This window comes from Pseudophryne corroboree, chromosome 1, assembly GCF_028390025.1.
Source record: "Pseudophryne corroboree isolate aPseCor3 chromosome 1, aPseCor3.hap2, whole genome shotgun sequence".
Taxonomy (NCBI): domain Eukaryota; kingdom Metazoa; phylum Chordata; class Amphibia; order Anura; family Myobatrachidae; genus Pseudophryne; species Pseudophryne corroboree.
This window is the reverse complement of record NC_086444.1, coordinates 124,586,414-124,614,347: the sequence shown is the minus strand read 5'-3', so window position 1 is coordinate 124,614,347 and position 27,934 is coordinate 124,586,414. Positions and strand designations below refer to the sequence as shown.

The following is a 27,934-nucleotide window of genomic DNA, read 5'->3' as shown; positions in this document are numbered from 1 at the left end:
TTGTTACAAAGGCAAAGGATCAATATTTGTGTAGCCACAATAGTAACAATATACTCATGTGAGAAGATTACAAGGTTGTTACATTTTTATAGATAGACCATAAATTAAAGTCATTATACTTATAACATACAGGTGAAAGGATATATCCTGAATATTATTACTGAGTTTATTGTAATATACTAATATATCTATTTTTATTGTCTGTGCATTGCCGGCCGGCATTTGAATACATATAATGTGCTTTTAATGAAAATTGTTAATTAAGGAAAAATAAAAATCCACATCAAATGTGAATAGCGCTTTCTCTTTTTTTGGTTTTTCTGTTTCAATTTCAGGGGCGAAATACCAATTGCCCCTAAGAGAGCTGCTTACGCACTTGTTTAAATCATAGCGCCTGGAATTTTTTCTTGTTTTACTGTGATAAAGGTGTTACTGAGGTAACAGGAATGTTTATTCAAGCTGAAATTGAGATGATCAGCTAGTGTTCCAATCAACAGATGAACAATCAATGAAGAATTTTAGGAATGGCATAGTAGCAAGAGCTACTTGCCTAAAGTCCACCACAACAGAATGATCCCTTATGTTAGCAATCATCCATGTATGACTCCAACACCATGAAAAAGATATTTGAAAACAGCTCTTACCCTCCTTCTTATACGTCTGCTTTATAATGAGGATGTGTATAGCTGTAAGCAGACTCTCTGCCTGCTCATGTTATAGCCCAGTCCATGATAATCTGCACAACGGCTAGCCCAAGATCATGAAGTGATGACTTCAGCCGCAAGGCGGGAAACAGTCCCATAGTTGAAGTCTCGTAGATGTCAGTCAGTGAAAGTAAAAGTCAGTCAAATTACTAATTTTACCTGGTAACGCGTTTCACTGTAATTAAAATTATTTCAGAGGGTAATTTCTATTTTATATTGCAGGTCAGATATTGATGGTTTGCGTATTATATATTTATTGTGATGATATTTATCATGTATAAATTAAATAGAAAATTGACTGTATAATCACAGTTCTATAGATGGTTTCCATAAAGCGTTGTATTTTCTGTTTTCATTAGTAATCTGCCTATCTTATCTATAGCAGTTTGGGTCGTCCGGTGTTTCTTATTATGATAATATAGTGCATTATTGGAGATTATTAAGCACCTTGAGGTGTTTATCCTTTGATCTTCTTCTCCAGTACAGCATTGTCTGCTGTCACATACCCTCCAACTATACCTTTTTAATAGGTACAGTATCTTTTTTTTTATGGTCTGTACCAATTTTTGGCTCTCCAAACTTCCATTGAAAGTATAGGGAAAGGGGTGTGGCCACGCCCCTTTACCTGTGACCACGCCCATTTGCTAATTTGTACCGATTTTTATGTGTACAACGGTGGTCATTCCGAGTTGTTCGCTCGCAAGCTGCTTTTAGCAGCTTTGCACACGCTAAGCCGCCGCCTACGGGGAGTGAATCTTAGCTTATCAAAATTGCGAACGAAAGATTCGCAATATTGCGAAAAGACTTCTCTGTGCAGTTTCTGAGTAGCTAGAGACTTACTCTTCCAGTGCGATCAGTTCAGTGCTTGTCGTTCCTGGTTTGACGTCACAAACACACCCAGCGTTCGCCCAGACACTCCTCCGTTTCTCCAGCCACTCACGCGTTTTTCCCAGAAACGGTAGCGTTTTTTCAAATACTCCCATAAAACGGCCAGTTTCCGCCCAGAAACACCCACTTCCTGTCAATCACACTCCGATCTCCAGAACGAAGAAAAAACCTCGTAATGCCGTGAGTAAAATACCAATCTTCATAGCAAATTTACTTGGCGCAGTCGCAGTGCGAACATTGCACATGCGCAATTAGCGGAAAATCGCTGCGATGCAAAGAAAATTACCGAGCGAACAACTCGGAATGACCACCAATGTTGGAGGGTATGCTGTCATTGTGACTCTGAGACCATCAAATCTCCATTGGCGTAAAGTGACTCAATCCCAATCAAAAAACAAAAGTATTTGTGTATGTTTGTGTATGTGTATATGTATGTATATGGGATCAGTACGAGATCCCGCCGTACTCTGAAGAAGGGAGATGCAGTCAATTTACCTCCAATCAAAATCCCGACGGTTGAAATCCCGACAGCAATTGACCGACGGTCAAAATCCCAATGGTCGAAATCCCGACAGCAATTGACCAACGGTCAAAATCCCGACAAGGTCAAAATCCCGAGATGGTCAAAATAACGACATTTAAAATACCGACAAGGTCAAAATACCGACATGTAAAATGCCGACAGGCCAAAATACCGACATGCTGTTTCCATTGTTTTTGTGTGTGTATGCCGACATGGGTCGACATGGACACCATATGAGTGTACCGCGTCCCCTCGCTGTGCTCGGAACACTATTATATTCCCCATCCAGGTCCACTGGATGGTAAAGTATGAACAAGTCGGTTTCAATGAAAAAATCATGAAAATCTCATGTCAGCATAATGATCTGTTGGCATTTTACATGTCGGTATTTTGTCCTTGTCGGGATTTTGACCGTCGGTCAATTGCTGTCGGGATTTCAACCGTCGGGATTTTGATTGGAGGTAAATTGACTGCATCCCCCTTCTTCAGAGTACGGCTGTGTACATCATTTATATAGAGTGTTGGGCTTGCATAAGCTTATAGTCGTCTGACTGCTGCAATTAAGACCTTATGGTGTAAAGGGGGGTACTCACGGAGCGATATTCTAAGCAATCTGACGAGATTGCTTAGAATATAAGCCTGATCGCTCCATGTGTAGCCCTTACAGCGATAGCGATGCGCAGCCCCGCGCATCGCTATCGCTGCTGCTAGATTGGCCTGCCGTGCAGGCCAATCTAGCGGGTCGCTCACTTCACCCGCTGGGTGAAGTGAGCGCCCCCCCCCCCCGCCCGTCTCCCCCCGCACGCTCAGCACAGATCGCGCTGTGCTGAGCGGCAAGAGAGATGTGTGCTGAGTGGTTCGCTCAGCACACATCTCTCCCCGCATCGGCCGGTCTATATGGGCCTTAAGACCCACAAGTGCCACCATTACCTCTGCAATTTGTGTCTACTACCCATTGGAGGGCACCGGGGCGAAATACATTTTTCCACTAAGTAAGGAGTGCCGGTCATTGCTGTGTTTTTATATATATGTATATATATATATATATATATATATACACTGCTCAAAAAAATAAAGGGAACACTAAAATAACACATCCTAGATCTGAATGAATAAAATATTCTTATTAAATACTTTGTTCTTTACATAGTTGAATGTGCTGACAATAAAATCACACAAAAATTATCAATGGAAATCAAATTTATTAACCCATGGAGGTCTGGATTTGGAGTCACCCTCAAAATTAAAGTGGAAAAACACATAACAGGCTGATCCAACTTTGATGTAATGTCCTTAAAACAAGTCAAAATGACGCTCAGTAGTGTGTGTGGCCTCCACGTGCCTGTATGACCTCCCTACAACCCACACAAGTGGCTCAGGTAGTGCAGCTCATCCAGGATGGCACATCAATGCGAGCTGTGGCAAGAAGGTTTGCTGTGTCTGTCAGCGTAGTGTCCAGAGCATGGAGGCGCTACCAGGAGACAGGCCAGTACATCAAGAGACGTGGAGGAGGCCGTAGGAGGGCAACAACCCAGCAGCAGGACCGCTACCTCCGCCTTTGTGCAAGGAGGAACAGGAGGAGCACTGCCAGAGCCCTGCAAAATGACCTCCAGCAAGCTACAAATGTGCATGTGTCTACTCAAACGATCAGAAACAGACTCCATGAGGGTGGTATGAGGGCCCGACGCACACAGGTGGGGGTTGTGCTTACAGCCCAACACCGTGCAGGACGTTTGGCATTTGCCAGAGAACACCAAGATTGGCAAATTCGCCACTGGCGCCCTGTGCTCTTCACAGATGAAAGCAGGCTCTCACTGAGCACATGTGACAGACGTGACAGAGTCTGGAGACGCCAAGGAGAACGTTCTGCTGCCTGCAACATCCTCCAGCATGACCGGTTTGGCAGTGGGTCAGTAATGGTGTGGGGTGGCATTTCTTTGGGGGGCCGCACAGCCCTCCATGTGCTCGCCAGAGGTAGCCTGACTGCCATTAGGTACCGAGATGAGATCCTCAGACCCCTTGTGAGACCATATGCTGGTGCGGTTGGCCCTGGGTTCCTCCTAATGCAAGACAATGCTAGACCTCATGTGGCTGGAGTGTGTCAGCAGTTCCTGCAAGATGAAGGCATTGATGCTATGGACTGGCCCGCCCGTTCCCCAGACCCGAATCCAATTGAGCACATCTGGGACATCATGTAACATAGTAACATAGTATCTGAGGTTGAAAAAAGACAATTGTCCATCGAGTTCAACCTATTTGTGGTCTCCTATGCATGATGATTTGACTAAAATTTCTGACTGATGCTGCTGTCAGCCGTTGCATTTTATTTATAGTAACTATAATGCATGACTATGCACCATACCCCCCCTGGATATCCTTATCCATTAGGAGTTTATCTAACCCATTCTTAAAGGTGTTGACAGATTCCGCCATTACAACTCCCTCGGGCAGGGAATTCCAAACACGTATTGTCCTTACCGTGAAAAAGCCTTTACGACGTATTGTGCGGAATCTCCTCTCCTCTAACCTGAGCAAGTGTCCACGAGTCCTCTGTGTTGATCTAACCAAAAACAGGTCCCGCGCAAGCTCTGTGTATTGTCCCCTTATATATTTGTAGATGTTGATCATATCCCCTCTTAGTCTACGCTTTTCCAGTGTAAACATGCCTAGTCTTTCAAGCCTTTCCTTGTATTCCATCGTCTCCATGCCCTTAATTAGTTTGGTCGCCCTCCTCTGTACCTTTTCTAGCTCCAGGATATCCTTTTTGTAGTACGGTGCCCAGAATTGTACACAGTATTCAAGGTGTGGCCTCACTAGTGATTTATATAGCGGGAGTATAATACTCTCGTCCCTAGCATCAATACCCCGTTTTATGCATGCTAATATCTTATTAGCCTTCTTTGCTGCAGTCCTACTTTGGGTACTACTGCTTAGCTTGCTATCTATGAGGACACCTAAGTCCTTTTCCAGTACAGAATCCCCTAATTTTACCCCATTTAGTAGGTAGGTGTAATTTTTGTTCTTGTTACCACAGTGCATTATCTTACACTTGTCTGTGTTGAAGCGCATTCTCCATTTGGCTGCCCATGCTTCTAACTTAACTAAGTCGTTCTGAAGAGACTCGGCATCCTCCTCTGTATTTATAGCCTTACACAATTTGGTATCATCTGCAAAAATTGACACCATGCTCTCTAGACCTTCTGTTAGGTCGTTAATGAAAATATTGAACAATAGCGGTCCTAATGTCTCGCTCCATCCACCAATGCCACATTGCACCACAGACTGTCCAGGAGTTGGCGGATGCTTTAGTCCAGGTCTGGGAGGAGATCCCTCAGGAGACCATCCGACACCTCATCAGGAGCATGCCCAGGCGTTGTAGGGGGGTCATACAGGCACGAGCAGGCCACAGACACTACTGAGCCTCATTTTGACTTGTTTTAAGGACATTACATCAAAGTTGGATCAGCCTGTAGTGTGTTTTTCGACTTTAATTTTGAGGGTGACTCGAAATCCAGACCTCCATGGGTTAATAAATTTGATTTCCATTGATAATTTTTGTGGGATTTTGTTGTCAGCACATTCAACTATGTAAAGAACAAAGTATTTAATAAGAATATTTTATTCATTCAGATCATTTCTGCTCAGCGGTTGACCGAAAGTGACCTCACCGCTGACCACAAAGTTCCCACCATTGGTTACAATGGAGCGCATAGGCGCTACATTGTAACACTGCCGTGTGCCGCCTGTCAGACAGTACAGGAGCACACAGCCGATCAGGAGGGTGCTACAACGTGGCGCTCCCTGATTGGCTGAAGAAACCCACTTAGACATCAGTCAGAGTGGGTTTCTGGCATTTGGGGAAAGGGGACCCATGTGAAAACATGGGTCCCCTTTCAGTGCGTGGCTCGGGTATCCGTTTTATTTTTTTAATCAAGTACGTGGATTACAAAAGGATTATCCGAGGAGCCTGGTACCCTGGATCTGGTGAGTATAATTTATTCAACAGGTACCCCATGGATTCTACTGGAGAAGAGGACCGACCCTCGTGTGAACATAAGGTAAGTATCTATGTATGTTTGTGTGAATGCATGTAATAAAACTTTACTTTCAAGGTGTGTGTGTATTGTCTTTTTTTGGGTATTTTTTTTGTAGTAGTACTACAGGTACCAGCGGGCCCGTTTTTCCGCCGCATGCTGGTACTTGTGGTTCTCCAAGTACCAGCATGCGGGGGAGGCTTGCTGGGCCTTGTAGTACTGCTACTAAAAACAATATCAATCACTTTTACAAAAAGGCTATCAGCTCCCCATCCGCAGCCCATTGGATGGGGGGGACAGCCTCGGGCTTCACCCCTGGCCCTTGGGTGGCTGGGGGGGGGACCCCTTGATTGAAGGGGTCCCCACTCCCCCAGGGTACCCCGGCCAGGGGTGACTAGTTGGATATTTGATGCCACGGCCGCAGGGCACGGTATAAAAGTGACCCCGGCTGTGGCATTATCTGTCCAGCTAGTGGAGCCCGGTGCTGGTTTTAAAAATACGGGGGACCCCTACGCTTTTTGTCCCCCGTATTTTTGGAACCAGGACCAGGCGCAGAGCCCGATGCTGGTTGCTTAAATATGGGGGAACCCCTGTCCATTTTTTCCCCATATTTCTGCAACCAGGATCGGCTCAAAGAGCCCGAGGCTGGTTTGCCTTAGGAGGGGGGACCCCACGCAATTTTTTTTTACAATTTAAACTTTATTTTTTTTTAAACAAAGTGCACAATGAAGCCCAGCACGGATCTCTCAGATCCGGCCGAGATTCATTGTATTAAAGTCGGCAGTGTTTTACAAGTCACTCACGTAAAACACTGCCTAAAAAAACGAATGACATCGACATCGGAAAACCCGAAAATGCAGAATACGGCAGCTTAGTAAATTAGTCGTAACAAATTCAAAAAGTTGCAGTTTTACACTTTCGATGTCATTCGTGATTATTCTCCCACCAAATCGGGAGAATTACGAATGTTAGTAAATATACCCCATTGTCCGGGATTCAATCCCGTGATTGGAAGCTCCAATTCTGGGGATTACAGGATTAGTCAGGCCCTTTGTTTTTTAATGTCGGGAAGCGTTGAGAGTTCAGGAGCCAGAGCAATCCACCAACGAAAATATAGATCTGCATACCAGGCGTGTGGAGCTGGAGCAGGGACCAGCTGCCGGAAGGCTGATATCTCTGGTTCTGGGCATAGTAGAGACAATCTGCCAGTGTCCACTGAAAGGAAAGAGTCCCAGCTTTTGGAGTATACCCTCCGAAAAACTCTATGTCAGACAGAGCCTGAGATATATGGCTGGGAAGAGCAATTAACGGGCTCAGATGGGGACCACTGCTTTGAAGACGGATATCTCGGGTTCCCCAGAGACGATTTTCAAAAATGTGGTACACCTGGAAAAAGGGGACCCTCATCTATCAGTCTAGAGACAGTAGACTCCTGGGGCCATTGGGCAACTGCCAATTGAGCCCACACGAAAAGATGGTCCTGGGTGTGTTGTGTAAACAGAAATAACTGCTTTGTGTTTGTGCTTCTGCTCTGTGCTTTGTGTGTCTTTAGACACCACTATCAGTCGCACCATTGTAAGTTTCACCAGCCCTATGCTAGGTGCAGATCATTTGTCTCAGTATGGCCCCCATGTCTCTAAAAGTAACCACTTTCAGCAACACGTTTGTACTATGTTATATCTGCGTCTAATTAGCCAACCCCCTGTAACCACACAGGAATGCCAAACACATTTATAATACTTCTTGGTGCGTGTGTCTGTGCTGCAACTCTGTACGAACACCATCGCTGTGAACGCATGCGCGGTGCAACTCAGACGCAAGCGCAGATGAAAAAAAAAAACATTTCTCTGACGTCCTAGTGGATGCTGGGAACTCCGTAAGGACCATGGGGAATAGACGGGCTCCGCAGGAGACTGGGCACTCTATAAGAAAGATTTGGTACTATCTGGTGTGCACTGGCTCCTCCCTCTATGCCCCTCCTCCAGACCTCAGTTAGTTAGATTTCTGTGCCCGGTTGAGCTGGATGCACACTAGGGGCTCTCCTGAGCTCCTAGAAAGAAAGTTTAATTTAGGTTTTTTATTTTACAGTGAGACCTGCTGGCAACATGCTCACTGCAAAGAGGGACTAAGGGGAGAAGAAGCGAACCTACCTGCTTGCAGCTAGCTTGGGCTTCTTAGGCTACTGGACACCATTAGCTCCAGAGGGATCGACCGCAGGACCCGTCCTTGGTGTTCGTTCCCGGAGCCGCGCCGCCGTCCCCCTTACAGAGCCAGAAGCATGAAGATGGAAAATCGGCGGCAGAAGACTTCAGTCTTCACCAAGGTAGCGCACAGCACTGCAGCTGTGCGCCATTGCTCCTCATTACACACTTCACACTCCGGTCACTGAGGGTGCAGGGAGCTGGGGGGGGGCGCCCTGAGCAGCAATAAAAACACCTTGGCTGGCAAAATAACCACAATATATAGCCCCAGAGGCTATATATGTGGTAATTACCCCTGCCAGAATACAGAAAATAGCGGGAGAAAAGTCAGCCGAAAAAGGGGCGGAGCCATCTCCCTCAGCACACTGGCGCCATTTTTCCCTCACAGTTCCGCTGGAAGGAAGCTCCCTGACTCTCCCCTGCAGTCTACACTACAGAAAGGGTAAAAAAGAGAGGGGGGCACTAAATTTAGGTGCAGTTTAATACTATAAGCAGCTATAAAGGGTCATAATTCAGTTAGTCCCTGCATTATTATAGCGCTCTGGTGTGTGCTGGCATAATCTCTCTCTGTCTCCCCAAAGGGCTTTTGTGGGGTCCTGTCTCCTTTAAGAGCATTCCCTGTGTGTGTGCGGTGTGTCGGTACGGCTGTGTCGACATGTTTGATGAGGAGACTTATGTGGAGGCGGAGCAGATGCCTGTAAATGTGATGTCACCCCCTGCGGGGCAGACACCTGAGTGGATGGATTTATGGAAGGAATTACGTGCAAGTGTCGACTCCTTACATAAAAAATTTGACGACATGCCAAATGCGGGACAGCCGGCTTCTCAGCTCGTGCCTGCCCAGACGACTCAAAGGCCATCAGGGGCTCTAAAGCGCCCGCTACCTCAGATGGCAGACACAGATGTCGACACGGATACTGATACCAGTGTCGACGACGATGAGTCAAATTTAATGTCCACTAGGGCCATTCGTTGCATGATTGAGGCAATGAAAGAGGTATTACACCTTTCTGATATAAACCCAGGTACCTCAAAAAAGGGTATTATGTTTGGGGAGAAAAAACTACCTATAGTTTTTCCCCCATCTGAAGAATTAAATGAAGTGTGTGAAGAAGCGTGGGCTTTTCCCGATAAAAAATTGGTGATTTCAAAAAAATTACTAATGGCGTTCCCTTTCTCGCCAGAGGATAGGTCACGTTGGGAAACTCCCCCTAGGGTGGATAAAGCGCTCACACGTTTGTCTAAAAAGGTGGCACTACCGTCTCCGGATATGGCCGCCCTAAAGGAACCTGCTGATAGAAAGCAGGAGGCTATCCTAAAGTCTATATATACACACACAGGCATTATACTTAGACCAGCTATTGCGTCAGCGTGGATGTGCAGTGCTGCTGCTGCTGGGTCAGATTCCCTGTCGGAAAATATTGACACCCTAGACAGGGACACTATATTGCTAACCGTAGAGCATATAAAAGACTCAAGTCTTGTACATGAGAGATGCACAGAGGGAGATCTGCCGGCTGGCATCTAGAATAAGTGCATTGTCCATTTCTGCTAGGAGAGGCTTATGGACTCGGCAGTGGACAGGAGATGCAGATTCTAAAAGGCACATGGAAGTTTTGCCTTATAAGGGTGAGGAGTTATTCGGGGATGGTCTTTCAGACCTTGTTTCCACAGCAACAGCTGGGAAGTCAGCATTTTTGCCCCATGTCCCCTCACAGCCTAAGAAAGCGCCGTATTACCAGGTACAGTCCTTTCGACCCCAGAAAAACAGGCGGGGAAAAGGCGGGTCCTTTCTGTCTAGAGGCAGAGGAAGGGGGAAAAAGCAGCAACACACAGCAGGTTCCCAGGACCAAAAGTCCTCCCCCGCTTCTTCCAAATCCGCCGCATGACGGTGGGGCTCCACAGGCGGAGCCAGGAACGGTGGGGGGGCGCCTCAAAAATTTCAGCGATCAGTGGGTTCGCTCACGGGTGGATCCCTGGATCCTTCAAGTAGTATCTCAGGGGTACAAGCTGGAATTCGAGGCGCCTCCCCCTCGCCGTTTCCTCAAATCGGCCTTACCGACAACTCCCTCGGGCAGGGAGGCTGTGCTAGAGGCCATTCACAAGCTGTATTCCCAGCAGGTGATAGTCAAGGTACCCCTACTTCAACAAGGACGGGGTTACTATTCCACACTGTTTGTGGTACCGAAACCGGACGGTTCGGTGAGACCCATTTGAAATTTGAAATCCTTGAACACATACATAACAAAATTCAAGTTCAAGATGGAATCGCTCAGGGCGGTTATAGCAAGCCTGGACGAGGGGGATTACATGGTATCCCTGGACATCAAGGATGCTTACCTGCATGTCCCCATTTACCTTCCTCACCAGGAGTACCTCAGATTTGTGGTACAGGATTGCCATTACCAATTCCAGACACTACCGTTTGGACTGTCCACGGCACCGAGGGTGTTTACCATGATAATGGCAGAAATGATGATACTCCTTCGAAAAAAGGGAGTTTTAATTATCCCATACTTGGACGATCTCCTTATAAAGGCGAGGCCCAGGGAGCAGTTACTGTTCGGAGTAGCACTATCTCGGGATGTGCTACAACAGCATGGCTGGATTCTAAACATTCCGAAGTCACAACTGGTTCCTTCCACTCGCTTACTAATCCTGGGGATGATTTTGGACAAAGAACAGAAAAAAGTGTTTCTCCCGCAGGAGAAAGCCAAGGAGCTGTCATCTCTAGTCAGAGACCTCCTAAATCCAAAACGGGTATCGGTGCATCACTGCACACGAGTCCTGGGAAAAATGGTGGCTTCATACGAAGCAATTCCATTCGGCAGGTTCCATGCAAGGACCTTCCAGTGGGACCTCTTGGACAAGTGGTCGGGATCGCATCTTCAGATGCATCAACTGATAACCCTGTCTCCAAGGACCAGGGTGTCTCTACTGTGGTGGCTGCAGAGTGCTCATCTTCTAGAGGGCCGCAGATTCGGCATACAGGACTGGGTCCTGGTGACCACGGATGCCAGCCTTCGAGGCTGGGGAGCAGTCACACAGGGAAGAAACTTCCAAGGACTATGGTCAAGTTAGGAGACTTCCCTGCACATAAATATTCTGGAACTAAGGGCCATTTACAATGCCCTAAGTCAGGCAAAACCCCTGCTTCAAAACCAGCTGATCCAGTCAGACAACATCACGGCAGTCGCCCATGTAAACCGACAGGGCGGCACAAGAAGCAGGATGGCGATGGCAGAAGCCACAAGGATTCTCCGATGGGCGGAAAATCACATAATAGCACTGTCGGCAGTGTTCATTCCGGGAGTGGACAACTGGGAAGCAGACTTCCTCAGCAGACACGACCTACACCCGGGAGAGGGGGGACTTCATCCAGAAGTCTTCCTACTGTTGGTAAACCGTTGGGAAAGGCCACAGGTGGACATGATGGCGTCCCGCCTCAACAAAAAGCTAAAGAGATATTGCGCCAGGTCAAGGGACCCACAGGCGATAGCTGTGGACGCGCTAGTGACACCGTGGGTGTACCAGTCGGTTTATGTGTTCCCTCCTCTGCCTCTCATACCAAAGGTATTGAGAATAATAAGAAGGCGAGGAGTAAGAACGATACTCGTGGTTCCGGATTGGCCAAGAAGAGCTTGGTACCCAGAACTTCAAGAAATGATATCAGAGGACCCATGGCCTCTACCGCTCAGACAGGATCTGCTACAGCAGGGGCCCTGTCTGTTCCAAGACTTACCGCGGCTGCGTTTGACGGCATGGCGGTTGAATTCCGGATCCTAAAGGAAAAGAGCATTCCGGAGGAAGTCATTCCTACGCTCATAAAAGCCAGGAAAGAAGTAACCGCAAACCATTATCACCGTATTTGGCGGAAATATGTTGCGTGGTGTGAGGCCAGGAAGGCCCCAACTGAGGAATTTCAGCTGGGTCGTTTTCTGCACTTCCTACAGTCAGGAGTGACTATGGGCCTAAAATTGGGTTCCATTAAGGTCCAGATTTCGGCTCTGTCGATTTTCTTCCAGAAAGAACTGGCTTCACTGCCTGAAGTTCAGACTTTTGTAAAGGGAGTGCTTCATATTCAGCCCCCTTTCGTGCCTCCTGTGGCATCTTGGGATCTCAATGTGGTGTTGAGTTTCCTAAAATCACATTGGTTTGAACACTTAAAACTGTGGATCTGAAATATCACACGTGGAAAGTGGTCATGTTATTGGCCTTGGCTTCGGCCAGGCGTGTGTCAGAATTGGCGGCTTTGTCATGTAAAAGCCCTTATCTGATTTTCCATATGGATAGGGCAGAATTGAGGACTCGTCCCCAGTTTCTCCCTAAGGTGATATCAGTTTTTCACTTGAACCAACCTATTGTGGTGCCTGCGGCTACTAGGGACTTGGAGGATTCCAAGTTACTGGACGTAGTCAGGGCCTTGAAAATTTATGTTTCCAGGACGGCTGGAGTCAGGAAAACTGACTCGCTTTTTATCCTGTATGCACCCAACAAAATAGGTGCTCCTGCTTCTAAGCAGACTATTGCTCGCTGGATTTGTAGCACAATTCAGCTGGCGCATTCTGCGGCTGGATTACCGCATCCAAAATCAGTAAAAGCCCATTCCACGAGGAAGGTGGGCTCATCTTGGGCGGCTGCCCGAGGGGTCTCGGCTTTACAACTTTGCCGAGCTGCAACTTGGTCAGGGGCAAACACGTTTGCTAAATTCTACAAATTTGATACCCTGGCTGAGGAGGACCTTGAGTTCTCTCATTCGGTGCTGCAGAGTCATCCGCACTCTCCCGCCCATTTGGGAGCTTTGGTATAATCCCCATGGTCCTTACGGAGTTCCCAGCATCCACTAGGACGTCAGAGAAAATAAGATTTTACTCACCGGTAAATCTATTTCTCGTAGTCCGTAGTGGATGCTGGGCGCCCATCCCAAGTGCGGATTGTCTGCAATACTTGTATATAGTTATTGACTCACTAATGGGTTATTGTTGAGCCATCTGTTGAGAGGCTCAGTTGTATTTCATACTGTTAACTGGGTATAGTATCACGAGTTATACGGTGTGATTGGTGTGGCTGGTATGAGTCTTACCCGGGATTCAACATCCTTCCTTATTGTGTCAGCTCTTCCGGGCACAGTATCCTAACTGAGGTCTGGAGGAGGGGCATAGAGGGAGGAGCCAGTGCACACCAGATAGTACCAAATCTTTCTTATAGAGTGCCCAGTCTCCTGCGGAGCCCGTCTATTCCCCATGGTCCTTACGGAGTTCCCAGCATCCACTACGGACTACGAGAAATAGATTTACCGGTGAGTAAAATCTTATTATTAGCGGCCCCAGGAAAAAACACACACATTGGCCCCAACAGAAAACAATAAAACAAATTGGCTCCCACAGGAAAAAATAAATAAAAGTAAAATATAGCTTTTGGTAATAAAACATTTTTTCTTCAAATTTCCACTGCTGTTTCAAAGGCCCAATGACACCAAGAGGTTTTATAATTCTTGGCTATATGCATCTATCTATTCATTTATTTATTAACATTTATGTAGCACTAGCATATTCCATTGCACTTTCTTTCAAAGTCAGGTAGGGGCAATTGGGAAGTGAAAGTCGCCCTGGAAAAAATTGTAGAAGTGGCCTCACACGGGCAGCACCAGAGGTATGTCATGTAACCATGGCGGCAGCACCACCCCTCACATGATAACAAACAAAACAGGCCCCATATGTACATCGTCCCACCGGGGATCATCCATACGGGTCATAGGTCATGCTGCACAGCCAGCTGCCCACCGCCTAGACCTCACTGCCTACACTGCCCCGCACCTCACCAAGTGACCCACTTTCCCACCCATCCAGATTGGGGTGAGCTATGTGGGGGGATGGGGGAACATATTGATAAGAATCACTTTTCAATCCCATTCCCGGATGATTTACAGGATGACTGGAAAGATTGCTGTGGTTTCATCTACCTGTATTTCTGTACAACAGCTGGATGGTGCTGCCTGCTCTCAGTGATGTTTCAGAGGTTTTTCAGTTGTTTTGCGTTGATAAATTCTTTTAAATAAAAACTACTGACCTGAAGGTAATTATCCATTGATATCGCCTCCCACACTTCAGCCTCCATCTCTCCCCCTTTTTCCCTATTAGTAATGTTATGTAGCTTTTGTATTTGCTACCACTTGCATGTGTCACAACACTTCTTCTTTGTAGCAGATATATGCTTTGTGTGACGATCATGCTATTTCTTTCCTCTTGTATCATTGCATCATAACTGTTATTAGAAATGTGAATAAAACTGTACTGGAAATCTGGTAACACCTGATGACTAATTTGAAATAATACATTCCCACTATAATTCAGACCTCATAGAATTTCTACATCTGTAAAAATAATAATAATAATTCAGCTGTCATTTTCATTTTTAACAGTTGGTACTAAAAGCCTGACAGGGCTTAGATCTTGAAAATGTGATCATGTCCCACTTCTGATTGGCATGCAACTTCATACGCAGCTGGGATTTTTAGATTAGTGCGTATTCGTACGGGTTCCGCCCGCCCGCCCGCCCGCCCAATGGGCACTTTACAGTGGCCTCAATGCAAAGCGACTTTTGGGTATGTAGATGTTGTAGACCTGTAGCCAAAGTTTCTATGAGTTGTGCGTATACAGGGCCTAATTCAGAGTTGATTGCAGCAGCAAATTTGTTAGCAGTTGGGCAAAACCATGTGCACTGCAGGGGAGGCAGATATAACATGTGCAGAGAGAGAGTTAGATTTGGGTGTGGTGTGTTCAATCTGCAATCTAAATTGCAGTGTAAAAATAAAGCAGCCAGTATTTACCCTGCACAGAAACAAAATAACCCACCCAAATCCAACTCTCTCTGCACATGTTATATCTGCCTCTCCTGCAGTGCACATGGTTTTGCCCAACTGCTAACAAAATTCCTGCTGCGATCAACTCAGAATTACCCCCATGTGCACTGCGGGGGGGGGCAGATATAACATGTGCAGAGAGAGTTAGATTTGCGCGGGGTGTGTCCAAACTGAAATCTAAATTGCAGTGTAAAAATAAAGCAGCCAGTATTTACCCTGCACAGAAACAAAATAACCCACCCAAATCTACCTCTCTCTGCAAATGTTATATCTGCCACACCTGCAGTGCACATGGTTTTGCCCAACTGTTAACAAATTTGCTGCTGCGATCAACTCAGAATTGCCCCCACAGTGTCGGACTGTAGCATCACCAGGGAATGTAATGCTAAGGGGCCAAGCTAAGGGGTGTGGTCAGCCATCAGAGGAGGTGTGGCTAACCATTAGAGAGGATATAGTCAGTTACAAATAACAGTACCCCTTTATAAAGTAGGGGCGAGTGGTGTGTCAGGACTGCCCAATTTGATTGGCAAGAGGGTTAACCTTGGTGTAGTTTGGCGGTGCAGCCCACCGGGGGGATCCCACTGTCGGGTTCCCTACCCCCTATACACCTATGGGCCAATCCGATCCTGTGCGTATACATTCTGGAACGCCAAATTCAGACAGATCTCCTGCATCCAGGTAGATGTAAGTGACCGTAATAATGGCAGCTGCTCTCGGCCATAAAAAAAGATGGATGACGTGATCGCGCAGTCACATTATTATTCTGTTTGCAATCCATTCACAATCAAACTGTGGCGCATTCCGCACTGCGTATGTGTATAGTCAGGCATTATGTGTATCAGTGGTGCAATGAGCAGTATTAGATGAGTAACATACAGATCTATACGGAGAAGACGTTAGATGTCTCAGAGATTCTGGGACAGACAAGCTATGGTTCCCATGGAAACTGGTTTTCTTCACTTCATCGAGAAGATAATAAGCTGAACATCTGACCTATGTATTAACTTTGTGTTACAAATACTAGGTCCGCTGGGCTTTCATTGGAATGCTTGGAAAATCCCTTTCTCTGTACCTGTCCCTGTAATTGCCTAAATGATAACCACACTTTCCATGTGTCTGTGCACAATACACTTGTTACTGGATATAGGGGGTCATTCTGACCCGTTCGCTCGCTGCTGTTTGTCGCAGCCAAGCGAACGGGTCTCTACTGTGCATGCGCTGGCGCCGTAGTGCGCCGGCACATGCCAGACGGCCGAAAGCCGTAGCAGGGCTGCGATCGCCTCTGCCTGATTGACAGGCAGAGGCGGTCGCTGGCCGGGAGGGGGCGGAACGGCGGCGTTTGGCCGCCGTTTATTGGGAGCGGTCTGGCCAATGCAGGTGTGGCCGGACCGAACGGGGGACGGGCCGCAGCGGCTGCGTGACATCACATGCAGCCGCTGCGGGCCTGGGAGCGATGAGTAGCTCCTGGCCAGCATGCTAAAGCTGCGCTGGCCGGGAGCTACTCTTGAAGTGCAAAGGCATCGCCATTGTGCGATGCCTTTGTACTTCTACGGGGGGCCGGCACTGACATGCGGGGCGGACTAGCCCTGTGCTGGGCATCCCCCCGCATGTCAGTGTGAATGATCGTAGCTGTGCTAAGTCTACGATCAACTCGGAATGACCCCCATAGCTCAGTGTTATCACTAAAAACGTAACATTTTCCAATGTATTTTGTAAAATACTATGGCCAGGATGCAGCATCGCATTTTGATGGCGATGTATCCCGCCACTCTCCACATGAATATCATTTACTAACGCCATATGCATGAAGAAAAGCACAAAGGACAGCTCTTGCGGTAAGAGCTGTCATTTGCGATGATAAGACTTCCGGGTTTATGACCATTTTTGGAGGTTTGGCAGCTTATTTAAGCTTTGTGCTTCTTACCCTAAGTATTGGTTGCTGAGTACATTAATAAGAGCTGTGACAGAAAAATGGAAATTAGAAAAATAAAATCCAAAGGTGGATAGAGGGACTGTAACCTAAGGTCAAATAAACGTGAGTTAAGTAATGTACAGATGTGTCCACATACAGCCTTGTCTGTGATGCGTTTGCATCGTAGGCAAGGTTTCTCGGCATAGCGTGGCATTTGCGGGGCATGCGTACACATGCGCCCCCGAACACTCACAGGGGATCTCAGGCAGCGGGAGTAGGAGGCTCCCATTGCCGTGTATACATGGAGGGACGTGGCGGCACACTGTGGGGATGGGTAGCGGGAGGATATGCTCACGCTACCCGTAGTTTTATGCTCCGTCCTCGGTACGATTGCGGTGCGTATGCACGTGCTCGCGATTATTACCATTTGCATCATCATGGCCCTGCCCCAACTAGACAGGTAGATGGTGCGGGTGGAGATGGGCGGGGGAGTGGGGTTCGGAGGCGCTGTCGGTGGGGAAGGGGCAGGGCGTGACGCAGGTGGGGCAGGTGCGGGGATGTTGCGGATGGGGGGAGGGGGTTCTGGAGGCACTGCGGGTGGGGAAGGGGTGGGTGCGCCGTGGGTGGGGTAGTGGTCTGGAGGCACCGCAGGTGTGGGAGGTGCAGGTGAGGGGGTGCGAAGGGTGGGGGAGGGGTTCCGGAGGCGCTGCGGGTGTGGGTGTGTCGCGACTGGGGTAGGGGGTCAGGAGGCGCCGCGTGTGGGGAAGGGACGATGCAGGGGGGACTGTGGATGGGGGAGGGTGTCTGTAGATGCTGTGGGTGGTGGCAGATGCGGGGGGCGCGGATAGGTGGAGTGGGTTGGGAGGTGCTGCGGGTGGTGGAGTGGGGGCTGCGGGTGGTGTAGGTATCCGGAGGCGCCGCGTGTGGGTGAGGGCTGTTGGTGCCGTGGGTGGGGAAGGGGCGGATGGGGGTGGGGGCCCGGAGGGGCTGCCGGTGCGGGGGTGGCGTAGGGGCGGTTGCGGTGTGGGGGCACGGCCACAGTTGGTGTAGGGGGTCCGGAGGCATCGCATGTGAGAGAGGGATGGGGGAGGGGCAGGTGCGGCGGATGGGGGAGGGGGTCCGGAGGCACTGTGGTTGTTGGAGGGGCAGGTGAGGTAGGGGTCAGGAGACACTGCAGGTGGGGGAGGTGCAGTTGCGGGAGGGTGTCTGTAGATGCTGAAGGGCAGGTGCGGTGGATGGGGTCCAGAGGCGCTGCAGGTCAAGGGAGTGGGGGTGGTGTAGGGGTTCCGGACACCCCGTGTGTGGGAGTAGGGTAGGGGTGCCGCGGGTGGGGGAGGGGACGGGAAGTGCTGCGGGTACTGTACCTGCCGAAAAGTTAGTTTGAGGGTATGCAGTTACAGCTATCACTCACACTGCTAATCTTTCGCCCTATGATCTGAGCTGTCAGCAGCAGCACGATGTCCCGCACACACGTGCCATGTCTGCCTTGCTCAGTGTGGCGCACTGAGGCGCTAGGACGGGGGTTGTGGGTGTTTCTCCGCTTGGGCCGCAGGCCACCCGGGCTCAGTGGAAGGGTCACTATAGCACTATTCCGGACAGCCGGGGAGCACCGTAGTGTGCAGTGCGCCAGGTGCCACATAACCCGCGCTGTTAATGCGCAGTCTGCGGCCCCACATCTCCCCCCCTCTGCCAGCCGCCCCACATCTCCCGCTGCCAGCCGCCCCACATCTTCTCCCCGCCAGCTGCCCCACATGCAGTGGTCCACACTGTTCACAGCAGGCAATCATCTTCTCCGGAACGGGAACTGGCCCGGCTGTACCGTAGCACCGGACATAGAGCTGCTGAAGGGGTGTGCTGGCAACGGGAGCGCGGAACAGGGTACCTCTATCCTCACTGTGACAGGCGGCAGGGGAAAGGCACCGGCGCTCAGGCAGGGAGCGGGTGTGAGACCTGCTTTAGCGTCAGATGAAGAGCCTCCTCCCAGGCTCACATCACCGCAGCGGCACCAGGGGACGATGGATCCTGCTGGGTTAGCCCTTGGTCAAAAGACTGGGGGCATGAGCGGCGAGAAGCAGCACTGAGTGTGGCCGCAAGTGACGCTCTTGTGCGCCAGTGAGCCCGTGCTGTGCGTGCTGATGTGGGGGGTCAAGGGCACGGTGAGCCGGTGCCCCTGTCTGTCTGTACCCTGTCTGTGCCATGCCCATGCCAGCTGCTCCTCATTGCCAAGCATTACTGACTGATCTGCTGCTCCTAGTCTCCTATAGATTAGGCCACATCTGTGACCTCACCCAGCGCTCTGACTCCGCCCAGCGTTAGAGACACAGGCACAGAGTCACAGGGATAATATATAGGAGATGGAAGTGTTCAGAGGGATACAAAATAACAGAACCACAGACAACTAGAAATGGAGCATAGTTAAGAGACAATGTGAAAAAAGTAATTATCAGGGCAGGCGGAAAAGGAGCAAAACAGTAAACAATACGGGCAATGCACAATACGGGTTGGGGCACAGCAGACAGAGTAAAAGATGAAAGGTCAGGGGAGTAACAGACAAAACTGTCATCAATGAGTGGGGTCAATCAGGGGCACGGCTAGAATAAGAGCAATAACAGACCATACTAAGCTATAGTGATGCGATTCAGGCACGGAGCAGGGGTGCCTCTGGAGAAGGCAGGAACTTCTCCACGGTAACCCGCTTTGTGAATAACGCAAAACAGTTTTACGCAGCACGGTTTTACGCAAAACAGGGCTTTTCTCTGCTTTATGAATAGACATCCCTAATGTATTCTCGTGTTAAAATATAGCAGACTGAAAATTAACCATTTGGCCCTTCCTAAACCTAATGCAGTTTTCATTGAGTTTTAGACACTGGCTGGTCTGTAAGGGTGTTATACTGTATATGACATATATAGACAGGATCACCATCATGTGCTTTACTATTATACATACAGTAATGTGCAAAAGTTTTAAGCAGGTGTGGAAAAAATGCTGCAAAGTGAGAATGCTTTAAAAAATGGAAGTGTTAATAGTTTATTTTTATCAATTAACAAAATGCAAAGAGAATGAACAGAAAAGAATCACAGCATCAATTCTTTCCGGGTGTGCACGGCTTGTCTGCGCGCAGGAGTCCCGAGTTACTGATCCTAAATGTCGGGAGGTATGGACAAGCCTTTGTGGTAGCTAGCCACACCCCCATATAGAGGTTGGCCACACCCCTAAGCATGGGCACCTACCACTGCATTATCTCGCTGGGCCCTTTACGTCTCAGTCCGACACTGTTAGATGGTAAGATTTCTACAAAGCAGAACCCTTTGTTTTCACATTTGCAATCATTTGGTGTACCCTGTATGTAGGGTTGCCACCTCTCCCGGATTTCTGGGATTCTCCAGGATTTGGTGGTAATCTTCCAAGAGGCTTTTCCCCTCACCCGTATTCCGGAATTCTCCCGGGACCCTGGGAGCGGAGCACAGGCGCAGCCGGCAACACAGAGACCTGTCAGTCTTAGTGCGGAGAGCTCCACCACCACCTCCAGCCCACAAACCAGTGCTTGCGGAGGGACTGCTGGGGGCGGCGGCGGTGCGCACATAGGGAATAGACATCATGTCAGCCCCCAGAATGTGCAGTGCAGGCGCACTCTGAGACTGAGCAGCGGCTTGCACTCACTGGCACTGCACGACTGCACGGTACAGCCTCTCTGTAGCCTGGCATAGGTGGCATCCACATCCGCACCGCAGGGCGGGCATTTTTGTTAAAGTTAATGACACTGTCCTGCTCCAGACCCCCACCACCCCCGTCCATAATTTACTTGATGTGTCTTATATACCTCTCCTCATGAGCTTCTCAATATAGCATCCACTGGATGCACGGCTTATAAGTTATCACACCAAATTGTTTACACACTTGTGCAAGTTGTGCTCCATTTTCAGCTATATTCTCTTCTCTTCCAATTTCATATGTACCGCTGATATATGTGTGGCATGACCTCCTGTGTCATTATGTTATAGCCATAAGTATAGGTCTTGTTCCTCACACGCTGTGCAGTGTCTCTTTAAAGACAGAGTATTACTCCATTGTGTGGTGGAGAATCATAAACGAAAAAACAAAAATATAACATGATGGTATAGTACAGTATGTCTCCATTAGTTAAACACCCATGTAGAAAGACCATAGAAAATTCCAAGGTGCGTAAAATTCCAAGGTGTTCTGGACTGTTTGCCTATATGGAAGCAGTTTTTTCAACATTTGGTATATTTCTAATAAAATACATATTTACTATTTTATAAATATGGTACATAATTTTATATACATGAACTTTGCTTGGTGTCGGGTGGGGAGGGGGGGGGGGGGGTTGGGATTGGGATTGGGGGGGAGGATCTCCAGGAATCGATGATGCATGAGGTGGCAACCCTACCTGTATGTCCTGTGGAGCACTGTCGTATCTTACAAAGCAACGATAATAATAAGAATGATGATATAAATATATTAGTCAAGTAAAACCAGAGCCGGCCCTAGGCATAGGCAAACTAGGAAAATGCCTAGGGCATTTGGAATGCCTAGGGGCACAAGCAGCTTCTGCTGATTACAATGATATGCAGCATGCCTATAATCTGTGTATGACTGTGGCTGTATCTGCAGATGAAATGCTAAATTACAGTGTATTCCTGGAAATCACTGTAACGTAGCATTTCGTATGCAGATACAGCCACAGCCGCACACAGAATATAGACATGCTGCATATCATTTTAATCAGCAGAAGCTGCTTGTGCATCCGAGTCACATAGTGATGCAAATAAGACACATTTTCGGCAAAAAAGCCCCCTCCCCCCCCCCCCCCCCGACATTAGCAGAGCTGACCTGGCCTGCCAGGCATCAGGCCAATAAAATGCCTCAGGCCAGGCATCTCAGGCCATGCCTCAGGCCAGGCATCTCCTGCTGCATGGCATATTGAGGCAAGATGTATGAGGCACATCTCTATCCAAGCAGAGGTCACAGTGTTAGCGGCCATTTGAGTGTTGTGTGCGGGTGGGTTAACTGTGCAATAGTGTTCGGTATATGTGTAAGGGGAATTAGGGGACATTTACTAAGCAGTGATAAGAGCGGAGAAGTGAGTCAGTGGAGAAGTTGCCCCATCAACCAATCAGCAGCTCTGTATAATTTTATAGTATGCAAATTATAGATGTTACTTCAGTGCTGATTGGTTGTCATGGGCAACTTCTCCACTGGCTCACTTCTCCGCTCTTATCACTGCTTAGTAAATGTCCCCCATAATGTGTGTCAGGTGAATAAATTCATTAATAATGTGCGGCATATGTGTAAGGGGCAGTATGTTTGTCATTATGTGTATAAGGTCATTAATAATGTGTGGCGTATGTGTAAGGGACATTATGTATACAAGGGCATTAATAAAGGTTGGCGGCAAAATGTGTAAGGGGCATTACTATGTGGTATTATTGTATGTGTATAAAGGCAATACTAATGTGTGGCATTATGTGTAAAAGGTGCTCTACTGTGTGGTGTAACATATAGAATAGGCACTACAGTGTGGTCTAATGTGAACAAAGAGTAATACAGTCTGGTGTGGTGTAGTGTGAATAAGGGGCAATTCAGCGTGATGTAATGTGAATAAGGGGCACTACTGTGAGGAGTAACGTATATAAGGTAAAGTGGTACTACTGTGTAATGTAATGTGAATTAGGGACACTATCGCATGATATAATGTGAAAAAAGTTGCACTACTATGTGGCATAATTTGAATTGAGGGTACTATTGTGTGGCCATGCCCCTTTCCAACAAGAACATGCCCATTTTTGGCTGCGCACCGAATGTGCGGACTGTTCATATTTAAAATATAGGGGATAGGAGCACCAAAATGAGGACTGCTATGGGTGAGGGGAGATGGTGCTGGGAAAGGGGTGCAGGGTCAGAGATGGAACCAGCGGTGGTGCTAGGGGGCACCATCAAAATCTTGCCTAGGGCATCATATTGGTTAGGGCCAACCAAATAGAGGGAAACTGGGTAGTAGATAAAATTACAGAAATATCAAAATACTGTATTACTATACACTGACTTGTATTTCATACTGTAACTGGCATTAAACTAATACCAGACTGGCAGCAGAAGGAACGTCTGTCAGCTGCTAGCCGGGTATAATGGGTGATGTAGCAGACAGTGATGAAGTGGTCACATTGTGCAGTATTTTATATGTCCTATCATCTGGAAATGTATCCGAAGGGTGCCTTTTGGGGAAGAATATTTTTTATTTATCATAAAGGATTTAGGGCCTCCTAACGGATGTAGGAATAGATGCATGTAAGAAAGCATATCTCCATGCATATGTTTAGCTGATGCATTGCACTGATGTATCGTGTACATGTAAGCCAGACATGCCAGGCATATCAAGTGTGTATACAAGACAGACTAGACATAGGACCTCAAGCAGAGTTGGACGAGTTGCATCTTTTCCACCGGAAGTTGCGTTTTCTTTATTAAGTGAGCATGTGCGTCAAGCTGTACCCATCTAATGCCCTGGTGACTCATTACATTTACTACTTAAGGCTCCCTGTACATAAGGGGCCAGGATAGGTGGTTGAAGGGGGTGGCATGGTCAGAGTTTGCAGGTACTATACCCCCGGTGCAAGCTATAAGCTGATGATATCTGATTAGCTAAACTCATTTAAGATGCAACCAATTATGCAAATATAGTTCACCCGATGTGGCAGCGATCTAACAGCAGGATTACAGTGTCCTAGACATATGTTAATAACACATGCCCCCTACACAGCTGGGGAAGGGGAAGGCTGCTGGTATGGCTGGTCTTCAGTTTCCCGGCTGTCGGGATCCCGGCGCACAGTATACCGGCGCCGGAATCCTGTCAGCTGGCACACCGACACTTTTTCTCCCTCTTGGGGGTCCATGACCCCACTGGAGGGAGAATATATAGCGTGGCGTGCGTAGCGCACCACCGCGCCCGCAAGGGGCTCATTTGCGCTCACCCAGCTGTCGGTATGCCGGCGGTCGGGATTCCGGCAATAGTATGCTGGTCGCCGGGAGCTTAGCCGCCGGCATACCCTACTACACCCTGCTGGTATGTTTATTAGGGTGGTTCTTAAAAAATTCAAAGTTTTATATTTGCGCCTTGTTCATTTTGTTTTTAACATGCTCCACGTGACTTGTAGTCTGCACTTACGGGCAGTTATTGTAATGTGTATAAATTGTGTCTTTGCCTATCTTTGGACTCACAGTGAAGCCACACCTCCATTTCATATTAACAATGCCAGTTTGAAAGTATGAAGTACAAACACAAATACAAAAGAAATTATATTTAAAACCTCTAATGCAGGTTTGGCCAACCAGTGGCTCTCCAGCTGTCATGAAACTACATATCCCAGCATGCTATGCCACAGTTTTAGCATTCCCTAATATCAAAACTGTGGCAGGGCATGCTGGGACGTGTAGTTTCACATCAGCCGGAGAGCCACAGGTTGGCCATGCCTGCGGTCTGATGCATTACATGAACACCCCCTTCCTGTACTTGGCTTATGCGTGCCTGCTCCTGACCGCATCTATGTCACATATCCAGGCGTAAGTAGAGGCGTGTCAACAATGCGCAAAATAAAACAATATACTGATGTAAGTATACACATATCTGGTGGGCATGTGCAGTATGGAAATGAATCTCACAGAGAAAAAAAACAACAACCGATTTGTGATTAAACTCTAAACCATCAATATACACAGTGGGCCTGATCAGCGATGGCAGGTATTGCAGCTGCTCTTTCAATATCGTTTGGGGAAATATAGAGATGCTTATCTCAGCCTTCCCTTTGTGCCCCACCGTGCAATGGAGTGTACAAGTGCTGAGAGGCACACTTTCAGACTCTGTGCTCTGTGCAATTGCAATGCAGACTGTAAACACGCCAACATCAAAACAACATCGGTCGCATCATCGACATTTGCAGTAGCTGGTGTCTATTCTAGCTGCTCTCCTCAAATCCAACATGGCTTCTGATGCAGTGGAGATGCATTTGTGAACGCAGCAGACATGCCTGTGATGTTGCCATAACACGCCCGTGAAACACCCCCTTTTTGCGATGACTTTAGGTCCCCTTCCAGTCTCCACCCTGAAATGCACAAGGCTTGCAAACCCTCAAGTGTTAGCGAGCCATACACAATTCTGCCATCAGACACTTGAGTTCAGGAGTGCGCAGTGAGGGGTTTGAGGGCTTTTCGAGAATGCGCAGTAGCTACAATTTGCTCAACTGCGGGAACATCGACGCTGCGTTCAGTTCTGAATCAGGTCCAGTATTCGCTAATAGTATATTTTACAACTCTTTTAAGCACATTTGTTTGCTAGATACACTAACAGAGAAGCATCTCCATCTTTAAGTGGCCTGGTTTATACTGAGCCACAACCAGGGTATGCCGCTACACAGTATTTGACTTGGAATGGCACCATGCAGCCTGGAGAGGCACCTCATGAGTCTTTAGGATACGCCCAGTGCTCAGCTACCCCCAGCCACTTCTTCTGTGATGTCTTAGGGCAGAATTCAATCATTTTTTAAGGCATCTAAACTAATGGGCGTCTATCAGAGCTATTCAGACGCCCATTAGCCGCGGCAGACACATTTAAGCTCACACCCCGGAGGTGGCGAGCTGAAATGTGTGAGAAGTTGGCTGTTTGGGGACTCAAACAGCACTTTTCCATTGAAGCACATTAGTTTAGTCATGTTTAGCCACTTTAAGCGACTTAACCCTGAATAACTGGTTGCGATAATTAAAGGGTGCACCAAACAATTAAATTGCAACAATGGGTACCCATTAATTATCGCACCTTAAAAAATAATTGAATTCTGACCACAATGTCACATTTCCTGGCGACAACTGATTAGTGACATCAATGAGATACACTATAAGATCAAAGGGTTAATGCCTTATTGATGCTATTATTCCCACTGAGACATGAGATCAAAGGGTCTTATGTCTCGGAGATGACATCATACAGTACCCTAGTGAATTGATCTGTTACTATGGGGCAGATTTATTAAGCCTGGTGAAGTGATAAGTACAAGGTGATAACACACCAGCCAGTCAGCTCCTAACCGTCATTTTTCAAACCCAGCCTGTAACATGGAAGTTAGGAGCTGATTGGCTGGTGCGTTATCACCTTCTACTTTATCACTTCACCAGGTTAAATAAATCTACCCCTATATCCTGAATTATGGTCCAGCCCTTGTAACGACTTCCTACATGGTGTGCAGGTGAGAGGTGCACTTACTGTACATATCTAATCTGCTGATTATTACTATTGAACACAGGGGGAAAAAGGTAGGAAACAAGAAGCACTTACCAGTCCTGTACTGCATTGAATGATTCCTCATTGGTGATGTCATACATTAAAATAAAACCCATTGCACCGCGGTAATAAGCTGTGGTAATGGTACGATATCTCTCCTGCCCAGCCGTATCCTAAAAAAAAAAAGAATAAATAATAATATAAGCTTTTATTTTGTTTTAATTTTTTGTAAAGTATTTAGAACGTTTGTCTAATCCTTTTGTACGAGGTACATGTCATGTACATATCAAGTTCTTTTTTGTTAAATGTAGTAAATAACATTTGCATAAGTGAAAGAAAAAAAACAAACAGTTGCAGCCACTAAAAGTTTGGTGTCACAATCCAAAATATTAATGATGGAAAACAACAGGGAAGAGAGCTGACACAGAACTGCCTAAAATCACTGATGCAGGCACTCAATTTCATATACGTCTGGCGGTCACCCAGGCATTCCTATGCACAAACAAGCATTATTTATGTATTAACAGCTGCTTGTATAGCGCACGCATTATATTGCACAACACCATTTGCCGGAAAAGATTTAGTCATTCATATCACACACACGCATTATAGGTTTGCATATTTCTTGGTTCATAAATGACTCTAAGGGGGAACTCTCATGGCTAATTAAACCTGAGTATTAATTTTGCAAGTGAGGCTTTAATACCATAAGATCCCGCAGGATGTCACCATGCAAGGTTACTGGCAGCTACTTAGTAATTGAAGATTATGGAAGAGGAAGAGGACTGGTTTCAAGGAAGAGGACTGGTTTTCAAGTGTGGTCAGCAGTCGCCAAGCAATAGGCCAGTAGCTTGCAGACGCAATCCGGGTCACTCAACCCCTGCTGGCTGCTGCCCAACTTCAGGGGGAATCCACAATGGACTCCCCCCGCTGGTCCGTCTTCGAGGAGACAGATGATAGAGGTCATACTTGACCTCTAGCGTATGAAAGGGAGCACAGCGCTATAGCTACCCAAAAGTTTCCAGAGCGCACAGCGCTGGCCCCAACCGGAGAGGATGCAGTTTTCTACAAAGCTGCATCTTCTTCCATGACACCCCTAACAATGAGCATGACACCTCTATCTATGAGCATGACACCCCTGGAAACACACATGAAACCTCTGGCAACAAGCATTACACCCCTGGCAACAAGCATGGAACCCAGAGCATGAAACCCCTGGCAATGAGCATGAAATGCAGAGCATGAAACGCCTGGCAACGAGCATGAAACCCCTGGCAATAAGCATGAAATGCAGAGCATGAAACGCCTGGCAACGAGCATGAAATCCCTGGCAATGAACTAAGAACCCCTGGCAGCGATCAAGAAACACCTGGCAATGAGCATGGGACCCCTGACAATGAACAGGTACAGTAATCTAAAAGGAATTAGAAGCCTTACTGTATAATGTGTAATGGGCATTATGATGTGTGGCATAATGTATCACAGGCATTACGGTGTATGAAAAAATCTGTCAGGGGC

At 47.5% G+C, this 27,934-nt stretch overlaps 1 protein-coding gene across 3 annotated transcripts in view; it reads right to left on the bottom strand.

Moving 5' to 3' along the window:
• Nucleotides 1-27,934, bottom strand: part of RAB3C (RAB3C, member RAS oncogene family) — a 509,886-nt gene that overhangs the window by 55,099 nt on the left and 426,853 nt on the right. For all 3 annotated transcript variants that reach the window (XM_063962720.1, XM_063962713.1, XM_063962707.1), the window contains exon 3: nucleotides 26,471-26,589. In XM_063962720.1, the coding sequence (XP_063818790.1) occupies nucleotides 26,471-26,589 (119 nt within the window). The remainder of the gene's footprint in view (nucleotides 1-26,470; nucleotides 26,590-27,934) is intronic.